Here is a 25185-nt window from a genome sequence, read left to right as displayed (position 1 = left end):
CTTCCCCCAGGGAGCCTGTTTGGGGCCATCTGCTCGCGAACTGAGCACATTTTCGGTTTCTTTCCGTGGCGAAGAGATCGATCGACGGGGTCCCCCATCTTTCGAAGATTTCCCCGAGTTGAGTGGAGTCCAGCTCCCACTCGTGTATTTGTGACATAGTCCTGCTCAGGGAATCCGCCTGTAAGTTCTTCGCTCCCGGTAGGTGGTATGCCACTAGGGAGATGTGGTGTTTTAAAGCCCAATGCCAGATCTTTTGAGCTTCCTTCGAGAGGGTCCTGGATCTGGTGCCACCCTGTTTTATCAGGTAGAACATAGCTGTCGTATTGTCCGTGAGCACTCTTACTTTTGACCCCTTGATGTGTGGGAGGAAAGATTTCAGGGCCCATCTCACCGCCCTTAGCTCCAGGACGTTGATATGTAGGCGAGATTCGGTCGACGACCACCTGCCTTGGGTTTGGTGACGTGACATGTGTGCTCCCCAGCTTGACAGAGAGGCGTCTGTAATGATGGTGTTCTGAAATTCCGGCTCCTGCAGGGGGACCCCTCTGTCCAGGTTGCGCGCCACTTTCCACCATCGGATGGCTTTGACAACTCGTTCGTCGTCGACTATTATCTTGTCCGACCAGCGGCCTGTGGCCTGCTTCCATCTGTCTGATAGGAACTCCTGTAGAGGTCTCATGAACAACCGGCAGTTCGCGACTAGGTGGATGCACGATGCCATGGAGCCGAGGAGAGCCGCATATTTTCTTACTGACAACCTTCTCTGTAAACGAAGTTGGCTTGTCAGGTGTTTGATCTTCAACAACCTTTCCAGGGATGGTTTCACTAGTCCCGTGTGGGTGTCGAATTGAGCACCTAGGAACTTCAAGCTCTTCGAGGGCTTTAGTGAAGACTTTTCGTAGTTCACTGCAAATCCCAGACGCTGTAGCAGTCGCAAGGTGGTCAATAGGCTGTCGTTGGTCGACGCTGGGGAGGATCCCCTCACGAGCCAGTCGTCGAGGTACGGGTAAACGTGATGCCCTTCCTTCCGCAGCCAGGCTGCTACGGGTGCTAGGCACTTTGTAAAGGTTCTTGGGGAGGACTTCAGGCCGAAAGGGAGCACAGTAAATTGGTAGTGTGTTTGGCCAACTAGGAACCTCAGGAACTTCCTGTGGTGAGTGCGCACCGGAATGTGAAAATACGCATCTTGGAGGTCCAGAGACGCCAGGAAATCGTTCTTTTGGACCGATCTGATAACCTCCTGTAGAGTAAGCATCTTGAACTTTTGACTCAGCAGGGTTTTGTTGAGGTCCCGTAGGTCGAGGATGGGGCGCCACTTCCCGTTTGGTTTCTTTACTACGAAGCAGCGTGAGTAAACCCCTAAGCCTCTCTGTGAAGCAGGGACTAACTCGATGGCGCCTTTTTTTAGCATGAGCGCAACCTCTCGACGCAAGACGCTTAGGTGTGGTTGAGACAGGCGTATCGGTGGACGTCTTGGAGGTCTGGATTTGAATCTTAGGGAATGTCCCAGTCTCACCGTGTCCAGAACCCACCGATCTGTCGTAATTGACTCCCATTCCTCGACGCAACTTGACACTCTCCCTCCTAGAACGTCATTGTTGATCTTTTTGTTTTCCCGTCGACGACGAGTAAGTGGGACGTCTCTTAGAGGCCTGGAAATTTCTGCGTCGGGTCGAGGACTGTGAGGCGCGTCTATAGCCTTGGGACGGATATGAAGACCTCCCGAATGCTCTATCCCTGGATCCCGCAAATCGTGCGTTTCCCGTAGCTCCTCTAAAGGGGCGAAAGGAACGAAAGGGCTTACCGCTTTGGAGAGAGCCCAGCGAGCGCGCCGTCTCAGAGTCCTCCTTCATTCCTTTCAAGGCCTCATCCACCTTTTCGCCAAACAGGTGGTCACCTTCGAAAGGCATGTCGACGACCTTATATTGCACCTCGGGTCTAAAGTTGGTGCACTTGAGCCAGGCCTGGCGTCGTAGAACCACTCCGTTGTTAATTTGTTTGAACCCCGAGTCTGCCAGGTCCACCGCTATATTGATAGCATGGTTCGAGGCTTCTTCTCCTTCACGAACCAGGGACATAGCTGATTTTCTGTGTTCTTCTGGGAGGTGGTCCAAAATGGGTGCCAGTCTGTGCCACATCTCCCTGTCATACCTGGCCATGATTGCCAGGGAGTTCGCTGCTTTCACTGTTGACGCTCCCACTGACAGAATCTTCTTACCGAAAGCGTCTTGGCGTCTAGCTTCGGAGTCCGGCGGGGTAGAGCACTTATGCTGGGCCTTTGCCTTTCTCGTCGCCGCCGCCGATACCACCGAGTCAGGCGTGGGTTGCGCAGAGAGGCATTTTGGCGTCGAATCTGGAACTTTAAATTTTTTCTCTACACGGCCTTTGACCGCAGGTTCCGAGAATGGATGCCGCATGGTTTGGACGCCCTCTTTCCATACGTGGTCCAGTATCGGTATCGAAAAAACGGAACGCCTATTCTTGCCCATGTGGTCAAAGAGGAAGCAGTCCTTCTTTTCTTCTTGTTGGGTCAAACCGAACTCCTTGCAGGCTTTTTCCATCATGGAATGGAAGGCCCCTATGTCATCCGGTGGAGATGGGTGAATGGGACTCTTCGGAGGATCCACCTCCACATCCGAAACCCATGACGGGTCTCTCGACGGCGAGAGGGAGATATCAGAAGCTGACCCCTGTTCAGAGAGGGAGTCCGAGAGCTCACCTTCTTCCTGGACTGTTGGAGCAGTTGGGCCCACGACCGATCTAGTCGGGCGGTGTGAAGGTCCGGGCTCGTCGACGAGGGGAGTCGTCGGAACAGGCGGGAGCCTTTCGTCCAGGGACTTCAAGAGCGAGTGTAAAGAGGAAAGTACCTCCATGGAGAGAGTAGCCTGGGCGTTTGGAGGCTGGGTGAAAACTTGAGAGCAGGTTGCACCAGAAGGAAATCTGGGCCGTAGCCCCAGGTCTTCCGGGCTCACTATTCTGAAGCCGTCGTCTTCTTTGGAGGCGATCGAAACTGCCTGTTCTTGTAGCAGTGTGTCGGGTAGCCCCATGTCGAACGTTTCTGGCCTCCAGGCCTGGAACTCCGTCGACGAGGGAATCGTCGTCGACGATGAGCCCATTTGAAAGGCAGGGGACTGTGACGGAGTGGGCACTTGGATCGTCGCCGTCGTCGTCGTCGACGGAGGGCCTGCAGGTGGCTTAGGCGGTCCCGCCTTCGCGGAGCTCTCCCTGCGTTTATCCGCCTCTCTACTCGTAGCTGATCTTTTCTGATCGCTCGAGGAGGATTTTGGCCTGTCCTTATCTTTCTTCGACGAAGAAGAAGAGGAAGATGATTTCTTCGTCGATTCTTTCGATGAGGCCTTAGAGGGATGACTTTGAGGCACGTCCTTCCCCGTAGGTCGTGATTTTTTGGCCGGAGGTTCCGACGGGTGTGAGCGTCGGGAGGCTTCTGATGTTTTCGCTGAGGCGATACTGCGCACCGATCCTACCTCCGACTGAGGGTACGCTCCAGCGCCGTCGTTCAGCCACGAGACCAGTCGCCGATTCCGGTCCTTCAGGGTTTTTTGGGAAAAACCCTTGCAGATATCACATTGGTCCGCCGAGTGGTGGGGGTGAAGGCAGTAGATGCAGTCAAGATGGCCATCCCCTTCATAAACCTTCTTTAGACCGCACGTGGCACACGGGCGGAAAAGAGGCTTACCCGACATTATTGCCAGACCAACTAACAAAACTCGTAGGAGTTGGAAGCGGACCAAACAGACAAACTCGCAGGAGTTAGAAACAATCGATAAGTATTTGAAGAAAATACACGAGGAGATCCCACTATCTTTGGAGACGGTTGAAATCTGAAGGGACCCGTGGGGGCGGGGCTTATATACCATCACGTCCAACGGGGCGTACGTGGGCGGCCCCGTAGAGGACGCAGACGGGGATAGGGCAGAAGTTTTTCCTATTGGAAATGACTATATATATGTGTACCGAGGGTTCCCAGTCTGACGACGGGGAATATTCTAAGCATGTGAATCCATGAAAGATCCAATGCTGGAGAATGGCCTGTAGCACTGCTTACAAGGGTGCATCACTCATCACTTTCATGGTGAGAGAATACTCATACGCAGTTACTCTTCCCCTATTCCTATGAAGTTGTTTTTGTGCCAAGATAATTTTCAATACCGAAGGGGCCAAATAAACAGGTGCTCAATTACCAACGTCCAAACAATGAGTGATAAAACAGTCTAAATCCTACCCAATAAAGAAAATTGATAACAGCAAGTTTATGTGCCACTGATAGACATTTGCACAAAGTTGACAGCTGTTATTCTGGTGCACTTGATTTGTGGGTACAGTAATGAATGGCGCTTAACAAGAAACTTTGCAGTCTTTGATGCAGTCAACACTTAGACATCACTTGAGGGACTTAGGAGCACGCTGTTTATTAGCCTCTCAGACAGATTTCAGCAAGTGAAGAATTCAACTTTCTTCTTGACCCATCACACTGTCACACCAAGTACCTGAAGCAACATCCATACATCGATTTCGTTTTCATCTTTACCTTTATCCGGAGGTTCCAGCTTCCCATACATTGCTGCAAAATGTTTTAACGACCCCCCACAACTCCCTTAGAGCTGAGAAATCTTACTGATTATTCCGCAAAGCACTCAAAACACAGCTTTTTGCATACCTGTATCTGTCAACTGTACACCGGCAATAACATGCATGATAATGATGTTTCTGGTATTTGATCATATCCTCTCATTACTGGTGTATTTCACGTGAACTGTATGACAAGCTACACTTACCTGACATGTATCTGTATCAGCGTCTTAATGCCTCCGGGTCAGCTGTGCGCTTTATAAATGAAATAAATTCCATGGCTACTTATGTTCCTTGTATGTTTACCCATACAGATGATATTTAAATCCTATTTCAACTGGGTGTCTTTGCTGGCACACAATGGAAGGTGGTGGCCATTGGATGTTTTTCAACTGAGTGATGCAAAATGCCCCAGACGCTAAAGAACTGTTGATGGAAACGGTGTCTGTGGGTGCCCCGTGACAGGCCCTCTGCCATTGGTGCCAGCATCCATTGTCTGCCATCTCCTATTATGTAAACACTGGTTGACAGATTCTGAGTGTAATGCAATCACTAGCACTTGCTTCTTCTGTTGATCGATCTTAAAGCATGTACTGGCACCACACAAGATAATAGTGCACATAGCAGCTATGTCTAACAGTTTATGGGCACAGTGAGGCCTCTTCTGTGGAATAAGATTTATTTTATAACCAACTTAAAAAAAAATTGCCTACTGCACAACTAGCCAACGCGTTTCGACCGTAGTCTTTGTCAAGGCAAAGCGAAAATCGGTGATTCTGTGTAGGATAGTAGTGCCTGATAATGATGTCCCAATTGTTGTGTGTGGTGGGCTGGGTGGGCATTTTGTTGGGTTAACCCACCAGTGAGTTACTTTTGCCCGGACTGAGATTGGCCTGATAAAGACTATAGACGAAACGCGTTGGCTTTCCCTTTCCTCACCCATACCTAGCATATGTACTAGGTTGTCTGTATCATATGACTAAAAGCATTAAAAAAATGTTCACTGATGACAAATCAGGAGTCTTGCTCCCTTATTAGAAATACCTTGGAAGTAACTAATAACATTGGACTACTAACCAGCCACCAGCGCCACTAACCAGCAAGGTTTCTCAAACCACCCAGTAAACTTTCCATTGGGAACAGTTTTGGTTCCCCGACAAAAGATGTGCCAGGACGCAGGTTCCATTTCAGCTAGCTACTAAAACCGGACCAGTTAGCGCAGGGACCCGCCAGCCTCTAAACTCCAACCAACCGAACCTACTGCACAACTATGCCAGACTTTCAAACTTAAACTAATAGCAGCCCACTAAGAAAACATTTCTCCAAATACCAGAACTACTGAAACTGAAGCAACTTTACAAAAAGGCAAACGCTGGTGGGACTCGGATCTAACAGTAAAGGGGCAAGTATCTTACATCGCAGATGACCGTAAAGGATGCCACATTCAGTAGGTGCATGAAACATCAAAACCAGAATTTAATGGACGCCACAAAGGACTCTTGTTCTGCAATATTGGCAAAGAATCAAGGATACACTCTTTAATGTGTACCTCTACCCAAGTTCCGAGCAAATCTTAGTGTCAGTCAAGAGGAAAGGCTTTGTCTCAGAGTGCTTGAAAGGAAAACCCACACCGAAGTATTAAGCGATGTTAAATGCAGATGCCTGGTAGCTCAGATATAGGGACAGGCCGTCTAGGATGCCAGGGTTTACAGGGAAACATTGTCAGTGGGAGGGGATCCAATTGGCAAAACTATTAGTCGACTATGAAAAACACCTCTACTATTGGGTTTTCCAGCAAGAAAGATTAGCAGGATTCCTGCTCCAGAAACTTAAATAGATAGGATGCACTGTCCTACCTACACTTCTAGCCCTATCAAAATACGTTAACTGACGGCCATGTGACAACCCATAACCATACCCGGTGCAGAGTATTCATGCAAAGAAACGGCTGCAATGGCACTGCCTCAGAAATATCCACCAAACCGAATAAGACATTTGCAAAACTCCAAATGAGAAAGCCATGAAATGAAGTACAGTTCGACACAAGTTTTCTATTTTTTTGAAAGTGCTCCACCAATAACATGCATTTTCAGGCTTACCTTCACGCCACGGATCCGGAACTCGGCCAGGGCCCGGCTCATCTTTGTGGCAGCCACCTGATGGTCTTTTCCATGGGCGATGACTTTGACAAGCAGCGAGTCATAGTGAGGGGAGATGACTGCGCCCTGGAAGGCAGAGGCACTGTCCAGTCGGATGCCCATGCCCTCACCACTTCTGAACACCTGCAGATAGGGGAAGCAAATCACACAAACCATTAGCATTCAGAGACATAGACAGACCACTACTAAGCTATTTGGGGTAGGTCAAGGATAGCAAATGTTAAAGCGGTCAGACTAAATCCTTCACGTTTCTCGCACTTTGTTACCAGACATGTTACCATCAGCATTGCTTGCATGCAAAAGACTTATGACAACACTGAGAGCAAGCCCCCAATCAACAGAACTCAATGACAGATGGATAACATGCACTCAATTTATCAGCGGACTGAAAAACTCAGCGCTCTCATATTACATACACAGCTCGGACCGTCACCCCCTACTCTTGAGTGACCCATTCAGAGAAATCCATCTCGGCAAAAACAAAACGGCACTGCACATCAAGTGCTGAAAATACTGCACGCTGAGCTAAGTGCAGAGACTGATGCAGCTGGGTGTAGGCACACAGGTGAAACATGAGGTTGGAGAAGGATGTGTGAGAGTTGACAGAAAGCGAGTAGGTAGCTACTCAAAAATGACTTAAAGCTCAAGGCCTACACACAAAGAAATGAAGAGGCAGGTGACATGGAGCTGACACGTCACACAAGCATGAGGCACGCCACATTTCATTTTGAGCAAAGGTCAGTTAAAGTCATAACATACAAGAAACAGACCCATTTGCCACATACAGTTTTTAATATAGGTAATTTAGTTAACAGATCAATTGAAAACGTTTGTCAAAGAAGAAATCAATCACAAAGTGGTGAGAGATCAAGAGTAAGACTCGGACATAGTGGCATTTTCAATAATTGTGAAAGACTTATCTAAAATTAAAAAAGGAGGGTTTGGAGAAATCCTACATATCCCTAACTCTATGAGGCGTTTCCCTGCCACAACAAAACTAATGAACGTCTGAGTCAGGATATCTAAATGAAAACAGTTCTCCATTCTGTGTCCAAAATCCCAAGCTGACCCTCGCACACTAAACTCAATATAATGTGAAATGGGAATGTCTTTGTGCTGAACACAAACAGCTTCAGTCCAAAGTTCCAAACAAAGTCTTCAAAGTGAAGGAAAGAATACGTAAACAAGGTTTCATCAGAGAAGGGTCCTTACCCTACAATCTTTCTGGTTGTTCACAATGTCAATGGTTGTATATTACACAATTCCCAAGAAGGATGGTTCTTCACCTGTGTTCTCTGTTTACACAAATATTTCACAGTTCTTTCTCTGGCCTTTACAGAAAAGGGGTATGGCTCTTTCCCTTTGATCCACAATACCAAGTGGGGGAGCTCTTCCCCTATTTTCTCAGCTTTCCACAATTGTTTGGGGGTGTGCATCCCAGACTTGCCTCCTTGTGCCTAGTTTACTGTCATGCCAGGGCTTTTTTGCCTTTTTACTGGGGAGCGAGTCCCAGACTCGCTGAATACCTGGTTTACTCTCCGGCTAGGTCTTTCTAAGTCTTCTCACTATACGAGTTCAAATGCCAGGTTTGTGCTCTTCACTTGCATTTGCTTGTTTCTGTATCCAGGTAATTGTATTTCGGGCCACCAACCCTTCTCCAGTTAGGCTTAAGGTCTGCATTCTCTCGTGTGGGCTTCTGCTCGTTGCTAACGACACGCAGCATTTGAAGCACCCCGGTATCCTTATCAACTTCTCTGGGCTTACCGTTGTCTTTGGCAGCTTCGCCGTCCCTCGTGTTTCTCTGTTTCCTCTGCGGTCTATCTCCTGACTGGGAGTGGGTCTAGTCGGCCTCTCGGTTCCAGGCTTGCCTTCTCCTTCGCTCGGCAGTTTGTGCTGTTTCTGTTGGCAAGCTGGCCAACAAACTTCGGCCCAACATCTCTGGACGCTGACCTCTCCCTTATCCTCACTCCGGTGTGCAGTTTTCGCTCCTCCCGTGCCCCAAGCAGCTTTGGAAGGCTACATTGTCAGGTTCTAGTCAGGTGTTCCATGTTTTAATATCCCAGCACCTGTTAAACTCCAACCACTAGAGTGCAGCGTTGGCTTTCCGCTCTTGGCGACCATCCCCCTGTTACTCTTCCTCGTCTCAGTGGTAAACAAGAGGTGGAATGTATGCAAGTCTCAACACTTGCTGTCTTAGTATTATTAAAAGGGAGAAGAACAGATATAAGGTCGTGCTCAGCAAATAGTGGAGAAACTTTATCCACATTACAATAGGCTTTACAAGAATGGGGGAAATGTACATGGTGTTACCAAGGAGTATAGTTAAAGATTTGTTCTGACCCCATGGTGTCACTGAACTTCCAAGAGGGTTGTCCTCCCCCACGTGGTCCTCCCACAGATAGCTACCCTCAGGGGCAGAGTCAGCTAGCTTCTGTCTTTCCCTGTCCCCATGGGTGGGGTGGGGGGATTTCCCTCAGAGAAGTAATGATGAGCTTGGTAGATTTGTCACAGTAGCTAGAGCCCAATTTTATTAGACCAAGATTATGAAAAATATTGTGTCACGTGTAAATACATAAAAAACACATCTAATCAATTAATGTAACGGTTTCTGCAATAACATACAACAAGCAGCTGGCACAAATGTTTTAAAAACGACAACAGCCAATCACAATCATTCATTCAACCCCCCCCCCCAAATATACCAACACTTAAACACACACCTTAATACAAATAACATTATGCAGTAGGTGAATTTTAAGAGTCTTAAAGTGATTGGTGCTAGACATAGTCCGGCGCTGCTCTGATGAAAGATATGTGCCATACTATTTAACAACCCTGAGTTGCCAACAGGCTTAAACACTAGGGTATATGACTGCCAACATGGATTAATCCAATTCAGTTCCAAAAGGTCAATAGCCAACTCGAGTTTTGGCTAAGGATCCTTTGACATAATTTACGGATGAGCGTGCGGCACCACCCTGGAGTGATGGAACGTTAAACACGTGGCATGTAGGGGAACGCGTGCAACTCCCCAACAGTCTTCATTGAGAGAACCACATTGAGCTCCAACACTGGAGCTGGTACATTTACTGGAGGGAATGTCTGGAGCACACCGTTGAGGAACTCCTTAACCAGCCAGTGAGACCACAGGGAAGGCGTGCCTGCTGTGTGAGAATAGTGAGAGATAGCCGCAAGTTGGACCTTGATTGGTGCATGAGCCAGCACTGCATTTGCCAACAATAGAAGATATGGCAGTATTTGATTAGCCTTGAATCGAAGACAAATAACGATGTTACTAGGCCTTGTGTCATTCAGATTACTCAAGTGCAGGGGAGGGGAGACGAGCGAAGGGGTAGGGAAAGTGCAGTCAACTCACAAGTGCAGCCAGCGGGTGGCTCATATGTGCAGAGAGAAGGGACTGTAGGGTTGCAGATACAGACCCTCAAGTGCTGTAGTGCAAGGGCAACTGGTCATGCAGGTGCCTGGGCCCGTTTTCAGAGGTTGACAAAGTGACCAGTGCGCAGAGCAGTCAGAAGCATCAGCATGTGAGAGTGGACGTAACTCTAACCTTTGCAAGAATGTTCCTGCATCCCAAAAGGCAAAAAGTGTCAAAATTCTTGTGCTGCATGAGCCAAGCCGTTGACTTGTGGGACGCTAAGTCATGGTGCAGTACGGACCCTCCCTCTCTGGAAAGCAGGTCCGGATGAGGAGGCAGTCTAATGCAAGGTGCTACCGACAGATGTAGAAGGTTGCAATACCAAATCTTCCATGGCCATGCCAGAGCAATCAGAATCATCTTGAATCCACTCGGTTTGAGTGCAATGATTACTCATCGATGAAGTGTGATTGGAGGGAATGCGCATAGGAACCGGCTCTCCCAGGGCACGGAGAAAGCACTCCCCAGACTTCTCCCTTGCGGGTACCTGCTGGCATACTGGTTAACCTTGGAGTTGGCCACTGTGGCGAACTAGTTGATCTTTGAGCGACCCCACCTTGAGAAAAGACCAAGATCTTGATAGAGTTCCCTCTCATGGCAGGATCACAATTCCCTTACCCTGGGAAGTGTCCTAATGAGATTGCAACCTCCTTGTAGAGGTGGGTCTAATCTACGAGTCTCCCAACTCTGGTAGAGGCATGATTCCAGACTGAGGCTGTGTCAGAGGCCCTTGTACCTTCTTCCAGTCAAGTTACCAACGTTCTATGGGGGTCCTTCTGTGTCTTCATGGAGAAGGCTTGACAAATGGAGCAGTTGTCCACCTTGGCAGGTGCAGGAAATAGATGCTTTTCTCATGTTGATCATCCACAAAAATGTTCTTGTGGCGACACTTGGAGCAGGACCTGAAAAGGCTTTTCTTACTGGAGTCTGCCATACCTGTGCGGAGAGGGCCTGAAAATCGAGAAGAGAGGCTCTTTCATCGTCGAATGTTCAGAAGATCGGCGGATGTTCAGATCTTCACCAGCAATAAATCCAGCACTACTAGCAGTCACAGTCATGAACGATTAACAAAAAAATGTTGAAAATATTCTCAAAAGCAGACAAAAAAGTCAAAATATCGAGGAGGGAAACAACAAGGACTTCAAACACTAACGTGCAGTAAAAATCTGAAGATGGCCACTAGAGTTGGAGCTAAGGAGGACCACTATCATTGTCTGGGGCAGTATGACCCAAAGTGACAGCAAATGGCATATATATGTACCAAACCGTTGCTTTAACGTGTAAAGCAAAACTGCTTTATTATTACCTTAGATTCCCAGCCTGACAACAGGGAATATTCGTGAGCATGTGAATTCATGAAAGATGCAATGCTCGAGAAGAACAAGTTACTCTCTTAGCTGGTAACGTTCTTTCGATGGGATGGTCCGACGACGTATTCCATATCTATGACAGTAATCACTGCAACACAGCTGTGGTGATTACTGTCATAGATATGGAATACGTCGGAGGACCCAATCCCATCGAAATATAAATTCTTTGCATGATGGTGGAAAGAACTGGGAAGGTAAGTATGTAAGGATTTTAGAGGCTCAAAGTCAAGTTTAACTGCTGTTCACACAATAGAGTTGCTCACAAACCAAGGCAGCCCAAAAGCCTCTTGAAGTACCCCTGGCTCACATTTAGATAGCAGCAACATACCCCAAAGGTACATTTTCCAGAGTTGCTGGGGGATTGAAAGCACGCACCACACCTGCAACACTGAACATGAAAGCAGGTAACAATGAATTCACAAGTAGCCACATACAAGTGGATGAAAAGGGGCAATGCGTACAGTATTCACCAGGTTAGAGTGAAAGCTAGTGATGGTCATGATGTAAAGGGCCTGATCAGGTAAGAGGCAGCTTCCCAGGGGTCACAGGGAACCAGATAAGGGTGAGCATGGTCAGGCACTGAAGGATACGCTTTGGGAAGTCGATAGAAGAGGGTGGTCAGTTGGAAACAATGTGTTGTGAGGATTTATGCTGCAGTTTGGAGATTACAGATATAGGGCTCTTCCAGACTTAAGTGTTTTTTTTTTTTTTATAATACTTGGAAGTATGCCATCAGACACCAGTCAACGAAAGACATTTGCAACCCTGTACCCTATGTGTCAACACAATACCTTGAGACCAGGGCTTTTGGCAGCAGAGTTGGATAATGCTGGTCCCATGCAAGGATCACTTGAGTGATCTAGATTACCCTTTCTGTAAACTCGCCCAGCCCCCAAACCCCCATTGCTTGGGCACAAGCTCCACAATACAGAGCACTGCAGTCCTTTGGCCCGGCCCGCCAGTGGGGTAGACTCCAGGCAGCTGATCACTGGCACTGGCTTTCCGGAGCAAAAGTAACAGTTTCTTTGTGAAAGGAGGAAGTGATGCCAAGATCTTTTGATGGCATTGAGCCCTCAGGTCCCAGAATGACACTCCAGCATGGCACTATCAATGCAATTTCAATATAATTAGGGGGTTCCCTAGGCTACCTCACAAACCAAATGAGATGCCCATAGGCCATAAGGCACCATGTATTTAGCTCTGTGAGCACCAAACACTGTCATTAAGGCTGACTGCAGGAACCCCAAATCTACAGCTGTACTTGTCGGTCTAAAAAGCAGACTGGGGCTTTCTGGCAAAAGCCCATTCAATGCACCCATCCCCCTCACAATACAGCCCCTTTATTTCATGAGGATCAAAAGTGAATTAGACATGTCATGGGTGTATGGTGGGGTGATGACAGCAGATCTGATAACACCCTAATAAAATATGCTTGCCCAATAGCTAGCTCTCCTTTCCAGGACAAAGGGCTAAACGTCCATTCTGGGCTTTTGACAAAAAGGGGTTTTGCTCTGGACATTCAAAGAAGAGGTGGTCTTCTGGACAGTTTTCTAGGCAGGCCAACATATAAATCACATGGGGCTGGAATTACACATTTTTTCATACCTTACGTTGGTGTCCAGTTTATTTTTTTTAACAATCTCATTTTAATATCACATTTTGCTCTAGTTCCCAGTTTTGTACCACTTAAAAACATGGTCATGCTTTGTTTTTGGACGCATCACCAACTGTCTAAGTGGTAGAGGAAGCCAGTGTGGGTGGGGAATTTGCCAGGTCAGGGTGGGTTATAGTTTGCCCCTCATAAATACTTTGATTCTGCTAGAAGGCTGTTTGAGGAGAGAAGCGTGTGTGGACTTTGGCCTAGACCATGGGCTTCCAAGTGGAAAAACTACTGGCAGGACCATTGGAGCTCTGGTTAGATTACTCGTGTTCACAGCACTTTAAGAGCACTTTTCTTACTTTATGAACACGAGGACAGGATCACAAACTAAAATGACACCTGGTAATGTCCAAAAAACATGCATTAAATGACGTCAGGGGAGGCCGTTGGGGTGTGGGGCTCGGTTTTAGGCAGACTAGAGTCGTAAATCCTTGATTCAGCAAAACATATGAGCTAAATAGGCCTCTTTTAGAACAGGACATTCATTTACGCATGTTACATGTATTTCAGAATTGAGCTACTCTAAAGAGGCTGCTGTGTATGTAGAGTTCTGTGGAGGCATTTCACGTGCAGCCCCCTGATGTGAACTGTTATGTAAAAGCTGCAGTCTAGTTGATCAGGCGAAGCGAGCTGTGTCCCTTACATGAAAGTAACTTTGATGCGGATGTGGGTTTATTTGGATTTCTTATATTTATTTGTTTTTTATTGAGCCTCGGATGCGGGATTCAAACCTCGGTTACTCTGCGTGGCCTGGCTTCCAAGACAAGCGCGTGCCCCTGTGCTATCGTCCGTTCACATGTCTTGAATGTAGCCGTTGTAAGACCCAGGGAGTGTTGTGAGATTTATTTACATGGATCAAAACAACACACACAAAGTGCTCAAAAAAGCAGGAGTCGGAGAGAAGCAATTGCTAAGGGAACACGACGCCAGGGAGCAGCAGAACGGTCTCTCTGCCAGCCATGCCGCGCCAATTATTTTCTTGTGGCCCAAAACTATTTGGGAATGCTTTAATTGTTCTTAGAGCCTTGCACTAGAATTTTTTTTTATTTAAAACAGTGGGCATTGATGTAATGGTGAACATCAGATGCCAAATAAAAACAAACAGTCTTCATGCAATCTGCGAATACTGCCCTGTAAAGAAAATAGTTGTAAGATCAGGCTGTGTCCAACCTGCACAGCAAGAGCAGCACACAATCTCTGTCATTAGTTAAACAATTGTTTTATTTAGTTTTTCTTGGTCTCCTCTGATTTGAGAACTAATGGAAAACACTTCGATTACTTCATAAAATGGAGAGCGGCGCTTGAGCATGATTAGGCAAGTGGGCTGATTGGATGGAGGCTGGAGTGCTTCGGCTGATTAATATTCCTAGCAGAGCAGCCCATGGGCAGAGGGAGGTGCGGTGTAGCCATAAAGCAAGGCTGTTGCTGTGAGGCTGCTAGCACTGGAGAGGGCGGGCGCTGCCTGGAAATTGCACTAGAGGTTAGACCGTCAGCCCTTCGATGTAGTGCCAACCACTTTGTTCAAAGAAAAGCGCTTACTGTCTGTCCATTGGCCAGAAAAGGCCACACACACGACAAGCAAGGGACTGCTACCGGCTGCAGAATGTTAACTGCAGTCAGAACTGGGTCCAAAAGGTACTCTACACAATAGGGATGAGGTGGTGTGCACGCGGCCCCCTCACACCACCTCTACATACCCAGCATTAACCAAGAAATACACATCGCTGGCTTCATTATCGGACATCGCTGGCTTGAAATTGAACGGCCCAGAACAGAAATGCACTTATTGCCACCGAGGTCACGTTCGTTCACCCCTGTCCTCGCACGAATACAACACACGGAAATCGATGCACTCCCCTTTTTGTGTTGTATAGGCTATGTGCTGAGGGAAATGGGGTTGCGGGCCTCCAAATTCTAACTGACGGAACTGTTAGGCCCGGCGGGGCCTCCGTAATAAAGACAGGCACACCGAGAGTAGGAGACATGTCTTCTTTTATTCGGATACACTTTCTAACTGCCCGCAGGCACTCCTTCCTCCCAACGTCACGCGTCACGTGGCCGGACCACGTGACTCGACCTGTGTCTCTTAAAGAGACAGCTCAGTGTAACATCACCCCCGGACAAATGTCCTTACAACAACAACATTAACATTCTTCAACTAGGCGCATCGGTTTCTTCACGACCCGATGGGGTCGACCGTTGGCGGCTTCTCCTGGATCATCTTCTAGCTCTTGCACTCTCCTCACTCCTGGGCGAGCCAAAAATCTCGGTGGTGACCACAGCGAGTCTCTCGGGTCCGTTGGTATTGGTTCCGGATCTGGGGGATCTCGCTCCTGCTGGCCCTGACCGGTGGTGAGTTTGAACTGTGAGCAGTTCCGAGTTATTTCCCGTTCTTCGTTTTCAGCTGTTACCATGGTTCCTTTGGTGGCCGTCACGAGAAGCGGCTGTGGGGAGAACCTTGGGTCAGTCTTTCTGATCATCGTCTGTTGGACCAGTACTTCGTCTCCCACCTGGATCTCTTTCGGGCGAGCCCCTCTTTTTTCATCTGTTCGGATGCGGGCCCGTTCCTTCCGTTCCGCATCTCGCGTTAGGACTTCCGGATCTGCTTCCGGCTTGTTGTTGGGGTGTCTTATGATGCGAGTGCGAACTTGGTATTTTACCATCATCTCAGCCGGCGTCCTGTTTGTGGCCTCGTGCGGCGTGTTTCGATAGTCCCGAAGCATTCTGCACAGAGCCTGGTGGGGGTCAACGTTTTCTAGTCTGGCTCTTTGTAAGGTCTTCTTGATCGATGACATGAATCTTTCGGCCATCCCGTTGGCTTGTGGCCACCTTGGTGTTATCTTCTGGTGTCTGAAGCCCAGATGCTTGGCGAAAGTTGCGAAGTCGTGACCGCAGAACGGCGGGCCGTTATCCGACTTGATAACTTCTGGTATGCCCCACTCACTCACGACCTCGTCGAAGACAGCTGCTATGTGGGCGAAGGCTGTTGACTGTGACTTTTTCACAATTGGGAAGCGAGAGTGCTCGTCAATGAACAGTAGTAGGTATTCGCCGGACTCGAGGGGCCCATAAAAGTCTATTGCCACTCTTTCCCATGGGTGATCGGGGATCTGCAGTGACTGTAGTGGTGCGGGTGCTTCGGCTCTAGCTGTGCATTGACATGCCATGCAGTTTCGTACCCATCGATCTACTAGAGCGTCAAGAAATGGGAACCATACATGGCACCGAAGTTGCCGTTTGGTGTTGTCTGCCCCGCGATGGCCTTCATGGGCTGTCTTTATGATGTCCGATCGTAGGGCTGCTGGGATTATTATTCTGCACCCTCGAAGGAGTATGGACTTGTCCTTGACGGCTAGTTCGGTATGAACTTTTGCCAACCTTTCCAGTTCATCTCGATTCGCGTCCGGATGTTCCGTTAGAAGTTTCCTGTATGACTTCCATCTGTTGTGTTCTGTGAGGTTGATAGCCAAAGCTATGGATGGGTCAGCAGCTGACGCCTCAGCGACTGTCTCGAGTGAAATTGCCGGGGGAAGTGCGTTTGTGGTGACATAGCTGATGTATTCTACATCTCCCTTTCGCTGTGTGGCTTTTCCTGTGGGGTGTCTCGACAAGTAGTCCGCTGGGTTGTGTTCCCCCCCGGACGATGAATGATGTGATAGTCATATTCTTGCAGGCGGATACCCCACCGTTCAATTCGTGGCGGCATCTTCGTTCGAGGGTTGCCGAACAGTGATAGGAGGGCTTGATGGTCCATTATTAGAGTAAACTTTTTTCCTATGACAAAGTTGTGGAAATGTTCGCATGCCCAGACTGCTGCTAGGCTTTCCTTTTCTGCCTGCGAATATGCGGACTCAGGTTTCGAGAGGGCTCTGCTGGCGTAGGCCACCACATGTCTCGGGTGGGTGTCTGTACCGTTTGTTTGGGCGAGGATGGCACCCAGCCCGACTGGACTTGCATCGACCACGATTTCAGTGTGCCAGGTGGGGTCGAAGTAGGCAAGTTTCCTGGCTTCTGCTAGGTGTTGCTTGATGGAGTCGAACGCATCTTGGCAATCAGCCGTCCAGGCGAAGAGCATCTCTTTTTGAAGGAGTTTCCTGAGCGGTTCCGTGATTGTGGCATAATGGGGTATGTATCTCGCGCAGTAACCTGCCATCCCCAGAAACGATCGCACGTCCGCTATTTGCCTTGGTTCTTGTAAGCCGAAGATTGTCGCCACCTTGTCGGGATCTGGTGTCATTCCATCTGCGGAGAATATGTGGCCAAAGAACTTCAGCTTGGTCTTACTGAATCGACATTTGTCGACATTGAGTGTGAGTCCAGCGTCTTGAATGGCTTTGCAGGTGGCGCGGAGAGCTACATCGTGTTCCTCCTTTGACTTGCCAAATACCAGGATGTCGTCGCTGTAGTTAAGTGCTCCTCTGATTGGGCGAATGATTTGCCTGATGGTTTCGTGGAAAATCTCCGCGGCAGATGAAATGCCAAAGTTGAGGCGCTTGTACCGGAATAAACCATCGTGTGTGGCGAATGTTGTTATGCCTCTAGATTCTGGATGAAGTACCAGTTGGTGGTAACCCTGGTTAAGGTCTAGTTTTGAGAAAAGGGTGGACTTGTTTATCTGGACGATCATGTCCTCGATTCGGGGGCCGGGGTGTCGCTCACGCTGGATTGCGGTGTTGGCGACGCGCATGTCGACGCAGAGTCTGAGCTGTCCCCCTTCTTTTGGCACTATGACTAGTGGGGAGACCCACGGGGTCGGGCCCACTGCTGGTTCAATTATGTCATTTTCTAGGAGCTGTTGGAGTTCAGCTGACACGGCGGCTTGGAGGTGGAACCCGACTCTCCTCGGGTGCTGGGGAACTGGGCGAACTGCGGGATCAATGTGCAGTTTAACTGAGGGTCCTTTCAGTTTTCCTAGGCCCTTGCAGATGAGGGGGAATTCCTTCACGATGGCGTCTTTTGATATCACGTCCATCTCTCTGGGTTCCGCTTGGATATTTGCCACGCTCTCTTTCGCTACTTGAGTTGGTTCTGATGAGTGGATCATGTCCCCATCTCGGACGTGTATGTCTATGAGTCCCAGGGAGGAGGCCGTCCTGTAGCTGAGGAGGCACCTTCCTTTCGTTGGGCTGCGAATTACGTGTATGCTTGTCATCGTGGCATGGTTGCCGTGAACGAGGTGGCGGGCGAAGAAACCAATTGATTGTAGTGGAGTGTCGGCGCCCCATTGATATATCTTGGACTCAGACGGCACTAAGGTGGGTTTCTTGGGAATCTGGTGGAACTCCTTTTCTCCCATTATGTTGACCGTTGCTCCTGAGTCAACCAGGAAACAGAATTGGTGGCCTCCTATTTCCATTGGTATCTTGGGTGCCTCGCGTGCTTGTCCTTCATCCATGATGAGGTTAACGTATTCATCTTGTCGATAGTGATCAAACTGATACTCTTCCTCTTCGGGGTGCTGTTGGTGTTGGTCCACCTCATAGTGAGATATGGGCGCTGGGGGCCCGTCGTATTCATCTCTAATGCGGGATATCTGTTCATACTGTCCGTCGCCTTGGGGTTCTTCCGAAGGGTAGACGTCTTCAACTACTCTGACATACCTTCTCGGGTTTTGTTGAAACGGGCGCGACGGATAGCCTTGGCTTTGGGGATTCCTGTAAGGTATTTTGAACTGTGGGGCGACCGGCGGTCTTTGGGTTGGGAACGGTTTGCCCTCTCTGCAGACCGATTGGAAGTGTCCCTCTCTCCCGCAGTTGCCGCATTTCTGGGACAATGCGGGGCATGTCCCTGCATGGGGATACGGCATTCCACAACGGTAACACTGGCGTTGCATTCTCGGAACAGTTGAGTAGGTGAGGTTGGGTCCTCTCTCTGTTGTCCTGGCATTATTGGCCTGCATGGCCGCGATCACCTCGTTGTTATCATGCTTGGAGGGGGTGGTGCCAGTTAATTGCGTCACTTGCTTTTCGACTCTCTCGAGGATCCTTGCCATCTGGCTGACTTCATCAATCGTGACGGGGGATTTTAAGAGTTGCTTCTTTAGCGTTTGAGATACGCACCCTTCAATCACTCGCAATCTAATGGCTTCATCTAGGGAGAATGCGTGGAACTGGCAGTTCGCACCTTTTATTCGTAGGCGGGTGATAAACTCGTCGACCGTTTCATCTGCCCTCTGTTTGCACTGATTGAAAATGTATCTTTCATAATCCCTGTTGGGTTCAATCACCAGTCTTTTGTTCAGTGCTGCAATAAGGGCTGGGAAGTCTGCTTGCTCTGCCTGCGGGATGGTTTTCAGAAGTATTTTAATGTCATTCCCTGCGAGGTTCAGAAACATGCTGCGTAGTCTTGGGGATTTCTCTTCACCCGCGGCGTCAATGAAGGTGTTGAAATCTTCCAGCCACTCGACCCACCTTGGGCCTTTGTCCGCCTGTGGCATCATGGAGAAGGGGGGTGGCATGCGCCATGCTGTGGTTGCTGTGTTCCCCGCTGGGGCGGGGGGACCCGGGGCCTGCTGATCTTGGGGTGCGCTCATAGTAGCGGTGAGCGGTGCCGTTCACTTGCGTGTGTCTGTCCCTGAGGGGGACTGTTGCCCTGGTGGCAGGTGCTGAGGGCTAGCGGGCAGCGCAGGGTGACACCCACCTTTCACCGGGGTCCTGGTGGTGGTCTCCGGAGCCTGTATGGTTTGGCGGGCGGGTGGACGTACCCTCGACGTCGGTCTCTGGCTATGGGTGGCCGGGCCTGGGTCAGGCGTGCTGGTGGGTGCCTGGGCTTGGGCCTGCTGCTGGGTTGGGCCTGGGATCAGGCTTGTCTCTGTAGCATGCGTGGGGAGTTCGTTTTTAATATATATAAAACATTTTTTTTTTTTTTTTCCTTTTTTGTGTGGACCGCGCACGCGCCCTTCCTGCGTGTCGTGGGAACCTCGGAGGGGTGGGTTGCTGGTGGGCCGGGATCGGCGTATCGTAGGAGCCGGAGTGGAGGAGGAGGCGAGCGCTCGCAGGTTGAGCCTGTCGGCACCCGACGTGCACTGCGGAGTTCGGATGGCACCGTGGGCGGCGAGGAGGAGGAGGAGGACTCGGCGGCCCTGGAAGACGCCTCGTCGCCAGTTGTTAGGCCCGGCGGGGCCTCCGTAATAAAGACAGGCACACCGAGAGTAGGAGACACGTCTTCTTTTATTCGGATACACTTTCTAACTGCCCGCAGGCACTCCTTCCTCCCAACGTCACGCGGCCGGACCACGTGACTCGACCTGTGTCTCTTAAAGAGACAGCTCAGTGTAACAGGAACCAGCTGTCTTAAAGGGGTACGGCGCGTGCAGTGCTTTCTGCCTCCCATTAACGGCAGGGCGGGGCGGGATGAAAAAAACAGTCGTGGGTTGGCGCTACTGCATATCGGGCCTGGGCTCGTGCACATCCCTATTCCTGGTGGTTTTATAGTGAGAGCCCTGTCATGTTCTTATTTCTTGCCCGATTCCACTGCCATCCCAGCGCAATAGGTGTCATTACCCAGCATATTAACCTCGGAGGTGAAAGCATTGTGCATTTTGGTGAATAAACTGTGCACATAATTACTTAAAAGCAAGCGAGGCACATCTTCAAAACAGATGCAGCAGTAAGTGCAGAAATGTCAAGTACGGCTGTTAGAAACCTCACGCATTATATTTCCCATATGGTAACCTTCGGAAAAGGCCATGGTCTGCTGTCATTCATTATGGAAAGCAATGCAAACGAATGCACAGTTCCCACTACACGCTTCCATTGCTGCCTTTCTCCCCATTCCCCAATTCCAACTTGGCCATAGCATATGGTTCCTGCCGCACGCGGGATGCATTTCTTTGTCTTGCATTAATAGGGGAGCTGGATATTTGGGGAAACGTCTATATACTATGGATCATTGTTTGCTGGAATGCTTTGGAGTAATGTAATACACGAGCCAGCATCTGGCTTCCAGCCACTCAACTCATTAGGGGTAATCTTCACAGGCTTCTAGCAAGCTCGGGCCAGCCATCTCTATGGAGAAGATCAGTGGCTAGGTGGCTTTTCTCCATAGGAGTTAATGGCACTCCATGTTGATAGCCCTATTGATGTATTCAGGTGTGTAGGGGTGGGGCTTCCAACCATTGTGCCACTCCATTCAGTCATGGGGCGTCAAGCTACTCAACATATGAGGGAGCCTGCCTACTTAATTTCAATATCTTCAATACTTTAATCGACTCATGGTGGTGGATCTTCTATTACCTAAAAAGAATGAGCCTCCCCCTACTTCTCACACCCCTCAGCTCGACACTGCTCTATAAGCGGAGTCCATTTTCATTTGGAAAGTCTTCTGGGGACTCTGTACCATAGAAATACATACACCACTGTACATTAACCAATCACATTCTTACGCTTGATCTCTAATTTATCCCGGAAATAAATAGTAAACTGGATGCACAGTTCATATAAAATATTAGGACACAGTTGCCGGATGAAAAACATGCATGAATTGGCACCCGTCGGCACCTTACAAGGATTCAATTCAGGTATACAAGAAAGCTCCATAAACGCATGCATAGACTGAGAGCAACACTAATTTGAGGACCCCGTTGCAACAAGTTGTGCAGACCGAAGAAATGAGTGATGTATGTGTGTGTCGGTGGTCGTCTTTATACACTTTCTACTGGGATCCAGGCCCCTGTGGACACTGAGCCCAGCAACCAAGCTTGCAACAGCAGTGAGATGCATCTACAAACCGAAGGCCCATGGCAGAGACCTGCACATGCGCAAAGGACTTCGCTATGAACTGGGTCAGCAGTGGTCGAGTGGGACGAACAGACACTGATGGATGCGTAGGCAGAAACACGATTAATTTCAAACAGTCCTTTACAAGTCAAACGTAAGCGAAACAAAAGCCGCCATTTTGCAGTGCACAGGCAAGCCGACGCAACGCAGAAGGTCATGACCTCACTTTCATGTCAATCTTCAACAGTATTCAAAAAGCAGGTCTGCTGTGTGGAGCATGCGGAGGTATTGCAGGGTAAAAAAAACGACTTCCCAGGCGGCAGTTGATTTTCCCACGATGGACTGAGGATGTGAAGATAAAGAACCAGCAGCAGCACTACAGCCGACAGGTTTAACCGCTAGGGGCAGACTGACGGCAACACTGTTGGTCCACTGAGCTGGTCCCATTCCAAAAACGGGTCCAAGACAGAAGTCAGTGGAGCAGGTTCGGGAGAGACGGTGCGGCAATGCCATGCGATACAAAATCTATCAGCTTACGGTTTTATCGGCCAAATGAACACCAGGTGCTGTGTCCCTGTACCAATCGCATCAAAGTGCTCTAGGATGCAAACGATCATGGAACTCTAGAAGAAAGATTGGGGGTGGGGGTGAAGGGGTGACCCAGGCACCCCTCTCCTCCAACCTCTCTGGTTCCAGTTGTGCACCTCTGGTAGCTAGTCACTTCTGACCACACAGGGACTGGGCTAATGTGCGCTACATCCATGCTGTCGGCTCAGCATACACGACTTATCATTGTCTTAACTCACCTTCTGATCTATCCAGGGTCTCTCCCCTACCACTTCAACACTGGCACCGTCCCAATGACTCCTGACTCTAGCGCCTTACTCCGCTCTCTGCTCTCCTCCCTCTTTCAGACCACCTCTTACTAAATAACCACCATTTTTCCTGGAAAGATCAATAGCCCCCACCCAACTTTTCCCCCAATCCCTCACTCACCCTATTTAAGCATTTTACAGCCCTCCCTCCTGCTGTAGATTATGTCGTTAGTGATGTGCGTATACCTGTAGATTATGTCGTTAGTGATGTTCGTATACTAATCGTGTGCAAGACCATTCATGTAACTGCCAATTTTACACCTTCATTACCCAGTCGAGGACTAGCTTAAATATTCGCCTTACCCCACGTACAGCACCCAGCGAAGCAACTGCTCCAACCACTGTTACTGAACTACTGTACACCCTTTCCGCTCACAGTGCCTTCCCGTTACAAATACACTGTATGCATGATGGGACCCAACAAGTGCAAACCTAGGTGGGGATCAACAGAGCAATATGCATGGGGACGTACCCAGGGGATTACAGGGGCAGTATAGGCAGATGGAATGGAAATATAGGTACAAAGACACCAAGATACCACAAGGAGGATGCAGCCCAAGATGTTACAACTGACCCTTATCTTACCCCTTGCCACAGTTGGGGCTTTTGGGATCTCCAAATAAACTCCAGCTTCTGCAAATGATTTTGTAACAAAATAAACATTGCTCTGCTGGAGTACAAGGATGAGCGGTGGCTAAACCACCTACCCATCACACTACTACCAAACCAGCAGTGATCCCAGGGTTAAGGGTGAAAAGGGAATAGCCAAAATATCTACCTCCTTCGACTCTTTTGGTACTGCAGGCCAAGGGCAGCTTACATCTTCAGGTGTGAGGAATTTGATCATCTGCATGGTTGGTGTGTGTGCTCAGCTGGGATTTTTGAAATATTTCATTAAAATGGAATGATGGTAGACCAACCTCAGAAAAATGTGTGGGGCTAATACCCACTCATTTTCCTATGCTCACACCATGACAAACGTCAAACAAGTAGACCTGTGCACTCTGGGTGTAGACAGCCTACCGGCACAGTGCATACTGTCATATTTATTTGGACTGTGACAGCCAGGAGTGCACCATGTCATCACCAGGAACGGGGAGGGCCAATCTTCCCCCTCCATGGCCTGCCTGATTAAATCACAAAGCCTCCATGGATCCACCATACCCTTTTGTTAGGCCCTGCAGCTGCTGGCAGCGATTAACATACTAATAGAGTGTACTTCAAACAGGCCACGATTGGGCCGGGCTGCATAGGTTAACAAAGGAGGTACAAAACCCAACAACCTTTCATATGCAACTGTCAACCAGAAGCCAGTTCCCACCCTCTGTATCAAGGACGGTGGACGGTCATGTCTGGGACTGGTGTTTACACTAGGCCACCCCGGTAGGTGGATCCCATTCATAAGGTACGAGAATGTGGTTTGCAGGAGCTAGAGAGTCTGGTCTCATTGCATCTTCAATGGAGACATGCAGCTTTAAATCAGGAACCACAGAGCTCCGTTAACCAGAGACCGGAATATGGGTGGGACTTGGCCTCACAGGTTTTTACCCCTTAACCCTTCCCAAAGCAAAGCACTCCGATGACCTCACACATACAGGAGATTGTTCGTAGGGATCCCAGGATTCCTTCACTAAGGTAGCCTTAGCCTAAGCCAATCACTGTTGTCCACTTGGCTTTAAAAGAGGGCAGCAGCCCCTCTTTGAACCGATCATCTGAAGACTTCACAAGCAGTAAGAAAGAATAACTCATCCTTGGACCCTGGCTTAAGGTACAGTCTGCCGTACCGCTTCCGCCAGTGAAAGCAGGCCAGGACATCCAAAGAGGGAAGCAAGATCCCTCAGCTAAACATCTTCCATGGAACAGAGGGAGATGCATCCCTCAGAGGACTCCTCCACCCGCTCCAGAACAGGTACCCAGCCAGCACACACTGTGCCCTACTAGGCTCTGCAGCAAGCTTCCTGGATAGGAAGTGCCTGAAAGTCTCTGACCCTACAACCAAGGACAAGGCAACTGCCTGGAACACACTCCATAAGTGCCTCAACAAGCATCTACCGACGTCCGCCTTACAGGGCATTTTCGAGCCAGTTGAGTTCTTCCATCTGCAACCGACTGCAACGCTGACCGCTGTCACTTAGACATCCAAGACGTCCCGACCAGTGATACAGAAGCGCTGATCATCACTGAGACAATGATTCCTGAGCCACTCTGTAGGCCAGTTTGCAGCCATTCATCCAGCGTCGCTCGCCGAACCGTCTTGCCACCTGATACCCGCAGCAGACTCCCCTTACAAACTCAGTCACAGGACCCTGCAAGGCGTCCTGAAGCCAACTCAACCCCGTCAAGCACCATGAAAACCTGCAACATAAGGTACATTGTGG

At 49.1% G+C, this 25185-nt stretch overlaps 1 protein-coding gene across 5 annotated transcripts in view; it reads right to left on the bottom strand.

Moving 5' to 3' along the window:
• PC (pyruvate carboxylase) overlaps positions 1-25185 on the bottom strand; it is a 2561538-nt gene that overhangs the window by 717291 nt on the left and 1819062 nt on the right. For all 5 annotated transcript variants that reach the window (XM_069644789.1, XM_069644792.1, XM_069644793.1 and 2 more), the window contains one exon: positions 6690-6872. In XM_069644789.1, coding sequence (XP_069500890.1) covers positions 6690-6872 — 183 coding nt within the window. The remainder of the gene's footprint in view (positions 1-6689; positions 6873-25185) is intronic.

The sequence above is a fragment of the Ambystoma mexicanum genome, chromosome 2p (assembly GCF_040938575.1).
Source record: "Ambystoma mexicanum isolate Mex_15411 chromosome 2p, UKY_AmexF1_1, whole genome shotgun sequence".
NCBI classification, from domain to species: domain Eukaryota; kingdom Metazoa; phylum Chordata; class Amphibia; order Caudata; family Ambystomatidae; genus Ambystoma; species Ambystoma mexicanum.
This window is presented reverse-complemented; position numbering and strand designations above follow the sequence as displayed.